Source organism: Bombus flavifrons, chromosome 8, assembly GCF_040668555.2.
Source record: "Bombus flavifrons isolate JBK064 chromosome 8, iyBomFlav1_principal, whole genome shotgun sequence".
Lineage (NCBI taxonomy): Eukaryota > Metazoa > Arthropoda > Insecta > Hymenoptera > Apidae > Bombus > Bombus flavifrons.
The window spans coordinates 3,254,468-3,266,474 of record NC_138449.1 but is presented as its reverse complement, the minus strand read 5'-3'; the positions used below and the strand labels follow the sequence as shown (position 1 = coordinate 3,266,474).

Here is a 12,007-nt window from a genome sequence, read left to right as displayed (position 1 = left end):
TTATCAAAGTTTATTAGAATTTCAATCTTTATCATTACTAAAGGTATATATATATTACTAAAGTTATCATTACTAGCTTTATCATTACTAAAGTTATATATATATGTCGGAGATGAAAGGACATCGGAGTCCTCCCTTTGGAACCCCGGGAAAATCCCTTAACACCGTAGTCTAGATTCTATCATAGGCGTAATTAAACAATTGTCGTCTTTCGATCCGATTGTATTTGTTCAAGATTTGTGATAATGAGCTTGGGCTCGAGGCGATAGCCAGTCGCCGAACGTAGCCGCGGTCAAGGGATGAACGTTTTGCCTAACAAAGGTATGAAGTAATTCTATAGCTCTCCTTAAAAGAAATATCTCTGGCGACACGCGACAGTAAACATTCCAACGGTCTCTGTCCCGTGGCCACACGCAGTTCCTATTCTTCGAGAAAGATGATTGCCAGATGTCGATGTCTCTCCACAGTACGTGACCAGCTAGCCCGAGGGCCGTTATAAACACTAATATCTAGTTACCTAAAGTCCTTCGAACAGATAAACAGTCTTTGTCCCAACTACGGGAAGATAGGGGAGATCTATTTCTTTCAACGAACGGCGTCTCCCACTAGCAACTTTCCCTCGAGGGCGGCTAGCATCTTTTCTAACCACCGATATGGAAATTGACCAATTAGCAGCAACGCCAATTTCCCTTACTCCCTGAACGAAGACTATCCTCGACGAATCCGATGATTTCGTGCCCTTAGACACACCCCGATATAGTTTTCCTCTGTGGCATCATCGGGACGGAAAAGGCATTCTTTCACGCGATCTCGTCAACTGAAGGAAGTAACGTTCTTACAAATTATTGTGCGGACTTAGACTTCGCGAACACGTTCAACCATCATCCCTCTGACCGCGGTTTCGTTATCGAACCCGAGACCATTGTTACTAGTATCGCGGGTGCCTAATCACCACAGTCGATTGTTAAACTTGTATCATCCGTGCCTGTGCTAATAAACTGTGTCTTTATTATATCGCAACGATGGCTAATTTCAATGAAGACTCACCAAACACCCACAATCCTGACCCCAACGCCACTCCGACATATATATATATATATATATATATATATATATATATATATATATATATATATATGTCGGAGATGAAAGGACATCGGAGTCCTCCCTTTGGAACCCCGGGAAAATCCCTTAACACCGTAATCTAGATTCTATCATAGGCGTAATTAAACAATTGTCGTCTTTCGATCCGATTGTATTTGTTCAAGATTTGTGATAATGAGCTTGGGCTCGAGGCGATAGCCAGTCGCCGAACGTAGCCGCGGTCACGGGATGAACGCTTTGCCTAACAAAGGTATGAAGTAATTCTATAGCTCTCCTTAAAAGAAATATCTCTGGCGACACGCGACAGTAAACATTCCAACGGTCTCTGTCCCGTGGCCACACGCAGTCCCTATTCTTCGAGTAAGATGATTGCCAGATGTCGATGTGTCTCCACAGTACGTGATCAGCTAGCCCGAGGGCCGTTATAAACACTAAGATCTAGTTACCTAAAGTCCTTCAAACAGATAAACAGTCTTTGTCCCAACTACGGGAAGATAGGGGAGATCTATTTCTTTCAACGAACGGCGTCTCCCACTAGCAACTTTCCTTCGAGGGCGGCTGGCATCTTTTCTAACCACCGATATGGAGATTGACCAATTAGCAGCAACGTTAATTTCCCTTACTTTCTGAACGAGGACTATCCTCGACGAATCCGATGATCTCGTGTCCTTAGACACACCCCATCATAGTTTTCCTCTGCAGCATCGTCGCGACGAAAAGTCATTCTCTCGCGAGATCGTATTAGCGACTCACTTAGCGTCTGTACGCTCGGTGGGTATTCACCGTTTTAACAAAGAGTCCGACTTAGATTTTGTGGGCACGTTCATCCATCATCCCGTTGACCGCGGATTCGTTATCGAACCCGAGACCATTGTTACTAGTATCGCGGGTGCCTAATCACTATAGTCGATTGTCAAATTTGTATCATCCGTGCCTGTGCTAATAAACTGCGTCTTTATTATATCGCAACGATGGCTAATTTCAATGAAGACTCACCAAACACCCACAATCCTGACCACAACGCCACCCCGACATATATATGTCGGAGATGAAAGGAAAGCCGAAGCTGTTCCTTGGAAATTTTGGGAACATCCTCTAGTACTCTAGCCTTGATTTTATCATAGCTGTAATTGTTCGAGATTTGTGATATCAAGATTGGGTTCGAGGTGACAATTGGTCGCCGAACGTAGCCACGGTCACGGGATGTACGTTTTGACTAACGGAGGTCTGGAGTGGTTGTATGGGTTTTCCGAGAAATGTGGTTGTGACGGCATGCGGCCTCGGGAGCGGGCCTAGCCACGTGTGATACAGTGGGTCATACATTATATTACTAATCAAACTCCAGGCAGAAACCGCCTAACAACGGCATTTGGACCTTTCTCGATGCTTCCAACGAGTCTGCCTAGCAACGGCGTTTGAAACCTTCTCGATGCTTCCAAACGGGCATAGAAAAACAAATGCAATCGTACAGCGAGAAAAATCTCGACGAGGCCGGCATTCTTGCGACTGCTTTGGAGAGTGACACGTCGTGTTTTCAACCATCGTATTTTTGTGCTTAAGATCAGTCTACGCTTAGTAAAGAGTTATCCCGTTGGCCGTGGATTCGTTTCAACTCAAAAATATTGTTAATAGCGTTCATTAAACTTATTGTTCGTACATCATACTATTCATTGAACTTACTATCCGTTAAACGTATTATTCATTAGACTTATTATTTGTTAGACTTATTATTTGATCAACTTATTATTTCACTAACATTATTATTCGTTAAGCATATTATTCACTAGACTTATTATTTGTTAATCTTTGTAGTAGACTTGTATATACGCGTAAATATAATCTCGGGTGTGTAAAACAATGGCTAATTCACGTGAAGAGTTGTTACACGCCCAAAATTCTAACCATAACCCGACATATAATATTACGTTATACCGTATAACTTTATATAGTATTACGCTATAACGTATAACGTTATATAGAATTATGTTATAACGTATAACGTTATATAGTATTACCATATAACGTATAACGTTCTACAATATTACTGTATGACGTATGACGTTATGTATTATTATGCTATAACGTATAACGTTATATAGAATTAACCTTCACGACGATCGTGCCTTTTCCTTTGACTTCCAGGTACCCCTTACCAATCCGAATCTGTCCGGAAGCAGGCACGAAGTCCACGAACCGATACCTATCCGGAGTCATATGGTTTGAGGCTCCCGAGTCGAGATAGCTGATCCTGTCCCTTTCCACGTGGTTGATAGATGATAAAGCCAGTGTGGAGATAAGTCCCATGGACTTCGGTTTATCTTCCACCTTGTTTTCTGGATCTTTCCCTTCCTTGTCTTGGCAGTTGTACGATATGTGGCCTCGTTTTCCACATTTGTAGCATTTTTTATCTTTTGGGTTTTTGTACTTCTTCTTAGTGCCATCTTGACCTTGTTGGGGCTTGGTCTGCGATTGTCTGCAAGCCGCCATTGCACTATTCTTTTCGGATGGACCCATAGCCGCTTCCGTTCTCCTTTCCTCAAGTAGGAGATCGGATTTTACGACCCTCGATGTTAGATTCTTATCGAGCCTTACCGTCCTAAGGTATGTCGCGTAGTTTGGGTCCGACACGAGGCCGGCTAAGATGAAGCACGCCATCACGTGGTCTTCGATTCTTAAACCTGCGTTGGAAATTTTTTCGCACAAGTCGTATATCTTACCGCAGTATTTTCCGACGTCCATATCGGGGGTTTTTTCTATGGTACCCAGTTCCCGTATGCATAGGACAGTGTCCATCGACGTGGACCTCCCATGGACGTCCTCTAGCGCCTTCCAACAATCCCTCGCTGTCTTCAAGGATTTAATTTCTCCGATAAATTCGGGGCGAATATGTCGGAAAAGATACGCAATTGCCATGTTATCCTTCCTCATGCATTCTGGGTCCAGCCTTTGCGCTGCCGTAAATCCTGGTTCTATTGCCTCCCAGCAACCCAGGAAAACTAGCGAGGCTTCCGTCATTGTCTTCCAATACTCGTAATTGTCCTTTCTTAGGACCGGCTTCATATCGCTGTCCACATCACTTACTTTGTCGTGATCGGCCATGTCGTGGTCTCTTCTCGGATTATCTTATAAAACACAAAAAAAACTCAAAAATAATACCGTTTTTCCCCGCAGTTTACTGCCCTGGGCCCATAACCTGTTATTTAATAAGGTTTTGGGTTTATAAAATAACGATTCACTTAGATTCGTTTTCTCCAATATATTTCAGTCTAACAATTCAGTCTCATAACACGTCTTACTACACAGGAATCTCCAAGTCAATAGAACAACGTGGTCGACTTCTAAGACAAAAGAGCGTCGTTAGAAGTCGTACCAACTTAGCTTGTAGCAACCAGCGATCATACCAACTTAACATTTCTCAACAATATTTCCTATAATTCTATTAATTACCACATTTAATAATACAGTTCCATTTTATTTCTAATACCTTTAGATTCATATTCATATTTCATTCCTTTAGATGTAAGTCATTTAACGTTAATCACTTTCCATATATTATCTGTATAATTACAAGATTGCAATCATGTTATTCCTTATTAATATATTTCCAGATATAATTATTACCTTCCGTAGTGGTATTTTATTCCATTACCCATACATTTCACAATTACACCTTTCTTAACGCAACAATATTCTTGACCTTTAAAAGCTATTCTATCTGTCATTTATCTTTTTAAAGCCTACTTTCACAATTTATGGTCGATGGTCGAATAAACAAGGCACACATATCTCCTAAATGTATCTTTATTTATTCTTTAGTCTCCTAGAATCCAAACAAATCCATTCTTTTGCCATCCAAAAAATTATATTGCCTTACGTATTACCTATTATCATTTTATACTCTCTTTTCCTTCTTTTCTTACTTCTTTCAACTTTCACGCATCTAACGTCTACAATCTTTTTACATATTTTACAATTTTCTAACAAAATTAACCCATGTTTTGACAAATTCTCATGCTGGGTCAACATCGCTATTACCTTCCCTGCTCCACCTTTCACACACCCAAGCTAAAAACGCGTTTATTTTATTTATGCATCTTTATTACATATCTCGTCTTTTCACCCTATATTTTTACGCCTTCATTATTACCTACTTCAAGGAAAACGTTTCACATTCCCAAACGCTTTTTTTTTTTACACATCTTATTTACACATTTACGAGCTACTTCTTCCTGCTCTCCCCTCGTTACACACTTTTCCTCCCAAGCTCGCACATAACCAACGAGATAATACAATTTCTCATTATCAGCGATTAAACGCTCATTTTCTTCTTCCTCTTGTTAATCCTCTTGCTGTTCGTTGTTATTCGTCACAGTCCACTTCTCCAGATGCATCGTCCATCCATGCTCGCAGAGCAATTTATACAAGAGAAAACAAACAGATACGATAAGCTATAACTGCATAAGAGATAATTAAAATTATCCTTCGCGTTGTATTTACCACAATTTGCGACCAACGTACCTTTGACTTAAATTTCCAGATACACAAAATATCTCACACACCTCAGATTAACAAAAAACTCTGCAACCGTGGAACATGCGCTCCTCAGACAGCCGAGACACCGTCATGAACTACGTAGAGTTCGGATCGATGTCCAATAAACTATTCTAATATTTTCGAATAAATTTAATATATTATATATAAAATACTATATAATATATACTATATACATTAGGTGGTAATGACAAAATCCGCAATCACTTAGTTGCCAACCCAGTATTACGTTACATAGTATTACGCTATATAGTATTACGTTATATCGTATTACGTTGTATAGTATTACGTTATATAGTATTACGTTATATAGAGTTACGTTATATTATATTACGTTATATAGTATTACGGTATATTATATTACGTTATACTGTATTACGTTATATACAATTACATGATATAATATTATGGTATATTATATTACGTTATAATATATTACGTTATGTAGAATTACCTTGTAATATATTACATTATATAGAGTTACGTTACAATGTATTACTTTATATAGTATTACGTTATATAGAATTACGTCATATTATATTACGTTATATAGTATTTCGTTATCTAGTATTACGTTATATTGTATTACGTTATACTGTATTATGCTATATTATATTACGTTATAACGTATTACATTATATAGAATTACGTTATATAGTATTACGGTATATTATATTACGTTATGTAGTATTACGTTCTATAATATTACGTTGTTATGTATTACATTATATAGAGTTACGTTACAATGTATTACTTTATATAGTATTACGTTATATAGAATTACGTCATAGTATATTATGTTATATAATATTTCGTTATATTGTATTACGTTATATAGAGTTACGTTACAATGTATTACTTTATATAGTATTACGTTATATAGAATTACGTCATATTCTATTACGTTATATAGTATTTCGTTATATAGTATTACGTTACATTATATTACGTTATATTATATTGCGTTATACTGTATTATGCTATATTATATTACGTTATAATGTATTACGTTATATAGAATTACGTTATATAGTATTACGGTATATTATATTGCGTTATAATGTATTACGTTATATATTACGGTATATTATATTACGTTATAATGTATTACGTTATATAGAGTTACGTTACAATATATTACTTTATATAGTATTACGTTATATAGAATTACGTCATATTATATTACGTTATATAGTATTTCGTTATATTGTATTACGTTACATTGTATTATGTTATATTATATTACGTTATAATGAGTTATGTTATATAGTATTACGTTATAATGTATTAGGTTATAATGTATTGGGTAGACAACTAAGCGATAGCAGATTTTTTCCTTAAGTGGTAATGACAAAACCCGCAATCACTTAGTTGCCAACCCAATATTACGTTATATAGCAATACGTTATAATATATTACGTTTTATAGTATTACGCTGTATAGAATTACGTTATATTATACTACATTATACTGTTACGTTACGGTATTTGGTATTACGTTATATTATATTACGTTATATTGTATTACGTTGTATTATGTCACGTTATAATGTATTACGTTATATAGTATTACGAATTATTCAAATCATTTTAAGATAAGATGACATGAATTAGATCTTAAATGTATGTAATTTGTAAAAACTGTATTATAAATATTCATATCATTTTATAGCTTAAAATTATTAAATTATATACATGCTTACATTATGTAGACTTATGTTATATAAGCACCTATATTATACCTTATATAAGCATATATATATATATATCGCAATAATCATAAGATCATAAATTAAAATGTGTTTCAATAATGTAATAACTTGCATAGATTCTTTTTCAATAACAAAAACATTGTTTACTATGATATTTATAATATACGTTTTTAAATTAATTTATATACTATTATATTAGAGTATTCCTTAAATTAGTATTAAAATGTTGTATAACTTCTTAAATATTATATAAGTTTTTACTTACAGCTTAACATTTAATAGAATTATCTAATTAATTAATAGAATTAATAGAATAATCTAATGTACATTTCAAAAACAGCAATTGCATATTAAATTGTTCACAAAATCATATCTAGAATTGAAGAAAAGTATGGTAACAATAATCATATACTGCATAATATTAATATTTAAAGATTCATGGTTCTAAAATCTCATTATAAATTCTTTTCTTTAATAGTATTTACTATCTTGGAAGAGAAGTCTAAATAGTTTAATTATATTCAATGTGACTAGAAATGTTGCTATTTTTTGTTTCTTTTGGCTATTAATAGATATTTCTTATTTTGGCAAGAATGATGTATTGTAAATTTAGGAAATCATGAACAAGTTTTTAAAAATTTATAATACTTATTTTTAAATAATACTTTGTAAAATTATTTACCTGTACATTAAGCAATAAAACATATATTTATGTATGTATGTATGTATGTATGTATGTATGTATGTATGTATGTATGTATGTATGTATGTATGTATGTACAAAACAAATTATTGTTTGGGCTATATACATAAAAATCATCTTATAAGGGATAGGAGAAGATACAATTTTGAGAATATGGACCATAAATGGCAGTTCGCCATGAGTATGGAATGATTAATTCTCAATGCTAATGGGAATGAGTTACCAGGAAAACCTGATGTGCAATAAAAGTATTAAAATTTAATGTAAAATAGAGGATGTAGAATACATATTACAATATAAATGTTCTCCAATTTTGTACCTCATTTACTGATCATTTATCTAAAGTTTATAAAAGCGATCAATAATGTAACGTTATATTGTTGAAAACTTAGGATGGACGGAATCCATATTATTGGATTTAGGTGCTATTCAATAAGAGTAGAAAATCCAGATATTGACTAAGTTCTACGATGTAGAAACAATTTTATTTAACTTACTACGATTTGAATTAAGAAATCTTAGCTACATTATGAGATCAGTTGAGGATTTAATTACTAGTGACGTTTTAGAATGTCAAGAAAACGTAAAAGAGAATTTGGAAGTGACGTGATTTGATACATGATATTGAATGGATTTAAAATGTTGTTAAACTGATAGAGATCAATGATAATGTAGTGACAAAAAGTGCTTAATGGGCATAACATTGCAAGATAGGTGCGGAAACGTGTGTCTATCCCAGTATTCATTGGATACATATTAGTAGAGCTTACACCTTCCGTTTCCTTGTAAGATGGGCCCCAGAAGTATCTACAACATAGCATGTATGTTACTAATATGATTTTGAGCCTTCCAAAACATTGAATAAATGTATGAAATCTCTTATATAAGAAAATATTTTCGAAAACAATCTCTAATACCAACCAATATCTATTTTTGTCCAAGCACTTTATCTTGGAATGCTCCTCCAATTATCTACGATTATATTTTGCATCTAATTTAAAGGCAATTCATGAGAAGATTTTCTTCATGACAGTTTTTCCTTTACTTTTTCAACAGTTTTACACATGCAAAAATTTGCATTTATATAATAAGTGAAGTATTGACATTGTAAAAAATCACTTATTACGGATTTACTGCTCTAACGATTCACACCCAAATAAAACATATTCTTCTCTTGACAACCAAAATGGATTACCTTCTATATATTCTGGTGGTGTCTTGTCTAAAATAATGATTACAGCAAATGAATTATATACATGCACATATTGTTTTAGACAAATAAATGTCTTTTACATAAAGATTATTATATATTTACCAGGATGTACAGCTAAAGGCACGTATGTGGAACCCATTGCAACATTCCAACTATGAGTACCAGGACAACTTCTTACTTCTAATATCTTGCTGTGCTCTGGTAATAATTCTCGTAAATCTTTAGTCAATCTTAGCCCAAAACCTGAAAGGTGTGTATTGCCTCCAGTGAGCAAAATGTGTGAGAGACAATCATGCAATATTTCTTCCGATAAACCAGACGTTACATCTTTTATCACTTGTGGTAAGCCAAGGTCGATATACATCATTTCGGGAGCAATATATAATTCTGAACCCAAGGAAACTCTCTAAAAAATGTAAATAATTATTATAACACCAAACTTTGTAAAGGACTTTAACTGTATGAATACATGTGTAAATTCACTAACCAGAAATTGCTTATTATCAGTATAACTTCGAACTCTAACTTTAATACATTCTTCATTCTTTTGTCCTACTCTTCTCTCTTCATTTTTGATATTGTAACTTAGTCTACACCTTTCTTTAATAGGTAATGTATCCAGATATGATATAGGAATATGATAACATCCTTTTAGATACCAATGCATAGCTTGTTTTAGATGATAAGCTACATGCCAACCACCAACAGGTAATAATCTCCAACGTTGTGGTATAACACGTCCACCAATTACAACAGCTACCGTTGTACTTAAAGCACCACTATCAACTACGACACAAGTTTCCACATCCAGCATTGCACATGCTGCTAAAGGTTTAGGAACCAGACATACTCTAAAAATTTATTTACTTTATAAAAGAATACCTTCTTACAATATAATTTTTCTATCTTACCTTGATACTTTGACTTCTTGGAACAAGTAATGCAACAATTGTTTTCTTAGCATTGGATGCATAGCTAAAGGTTCACAAAACATGAGCACTGCATTGGGTTTCCTTAATGTTGAAGTTAATCTCATTTGATGAAACAAATGACCAACAAATGTTTTAAGAACAGGAAATGTTCCATCACTTAATAATGCTTCTGCTGGACTAACAAGATCAACATTTGGAATTCCAAGTACTTCAACGGTATCAGTGCAATATCCATTTATAAGTTTCTCATAAATTGGATTTGGCCTTGCATAACATGTTGGATCATTTTGATGAGTAATTAATCTCTTTTTTTCTCTATATAATTTCACAGAATTACAAAAAACACAAAATGGACCACTAGGTCTAGGGATTTTAGCAGTTGCTAATTCAGATAATTTCAATAGTTTTAACTTTTTAGCTAGTGATTTGCCATCACATTTTGGACGTGTACTACTACTTGGGACATTTTGTGTTTGTTCCAAATATGTTTCATTATTATATTTAGGTACACCAAACATTGAAAAATGTCTTCTTAATTCAAAGTGTGGCTCAATAACCCATGTATACTTATTTCCAATTTCAATTACTACTTTTGCGCTAGAACCTTCAACGCAATTTCTTTGACATGTATAGCCACTGCAGTGACGACATTTTGGGAAATGAACATTTTCTCCCAATGTAATTACCATATATAATCTATAGCACATTGCTTTAAAGCTGACACTAAGTAATTGTAAACACTTTATATCTGGAAATCTAAAATGTACTTTTGAAATCAATTGTAGCCACTTCATTTTCCTGGAAAGACATGAATGAATTCTGTAAATAGTTAATAGCAATAATTTTTTAAATATACATTCATTTTTAAAATTGTGTATATTTTAATAGAGTCAATTAATGATAAATTCCTTTTATACAAAGAAATTTTATGTGATAATTATGAACTTTGCGGAAGTGTCATCTTATTTATAGTCTTACATTGCAAATTCATAATAGTACAAACTTTTATTTACTTTGCAAGTGAGTTATCGAACTTCAATGTATTTTTCACATAAACTTAATCTCAAACTTACCACAAGTAATCAGTATCTGAAGCTTTCCTCAAATATTTGCACGTATTACCAATAGCAATAATATCAGGTACATCACAATATAATAAGATTTTTACCCAAATTTCTTCAGGGAAGATCGAAGGATCCATAATTATTAATAAAAGTTATACAAAAGATATAATAATTAATAGTTACTAATACAAGATTGCAGACACTCCCCACAAACAGTGAATACGTGAGTCAAGTTCAAGGTTACAATAGTGAAAATAGTGAATCAATATGTTATCGACGGATGATACTTCAATAAGAATTACTACAATAATAATAAAACCAGCAATAAACATTACTTATTAAAGATGTTATCACAAATATTTACAAGATAGATTTCATATTTAATGAATTTTTAATCTTATGATCTATAAGTTTGCTGCTGGTCGCTATCTTAGCACAGAACAATGAAGTAGAATGAAAAGCAAGACTTTTAAAATGTCTGAATATACATGACACTCTGCTTATAACTTTATAGTTATATAAAAATAATAATAGCTATATATAGGATACAAGGGTATTTTATTTCCAATCCCATATATAAGGTACTTCATCTGTGGTAAAGGTATCATATTTTTGGAGATAACTTGTATTGTGATTTTGTTAAATATCTGAGATCAGTGGTACAGCTATATTTATTCGAAAGATATTTTTATTATAAAAAACCTGCTATATATATATATATATATATAT

General features: G+C 33.5%; 1 protein-coding gene across 1 annotated transcript; it reads right to left on the bottom strand.

The window, feature by feature from the left end:
• Nucleotides 1-7,608: 7,608 nt before the first annotated feature.
• On the bottom strand, nt 7,609-11,521 carry LOC138182774 (uncharacterized). Its single transcript, XM_069118971.1, has 6 exons — nt 11,288-11,521; nt 10,194-11,012; nt 9,770-10,133; nt 9,385-9,688; nt 8,991-9,291; nt 7,609-8,876 (listed from the first exon to the last, which is right to left on the bottom strand). The coding sequence occupies exons 1-5, from the start codon at nt 11,413-11,415 to the stop codon at nt 9,200-9,202; spliced, it is 1,707 nt and encodes a 568-aa protein (XP_068975072.1). The 5' UTR covers nt 11,416-11,521; the 3' UTR covers nt 7,609-8,876; nt 8,991-9,199.
• Nucleotides 11,522-12,007: the final 486 nt, after the last annotated feature.

Coding starts and splice junctions, on each gene's coding strand:
- LOC138182774 (XM_069118971.1), bottom strand. CDS start 11,415: ATGGATCCTTCGATCTTCCCTGAAGAAATTTGGGTAAAAATCTTATTA. Junction 11,013..11,287: donor TCAGATACTGATTACTTGTG/GTAAGTTTGAGA, acceptor ATGTCTTTCCAG/GAAAATGAAGTGGCTACAAT. Junction 9,689..9,769: donor CTGATAATAAGCAATTTCTG/GTTAGTGAATTT, acceptor TACATTTTTTAG/AGAGTTTCCTTGGGTTCAGA.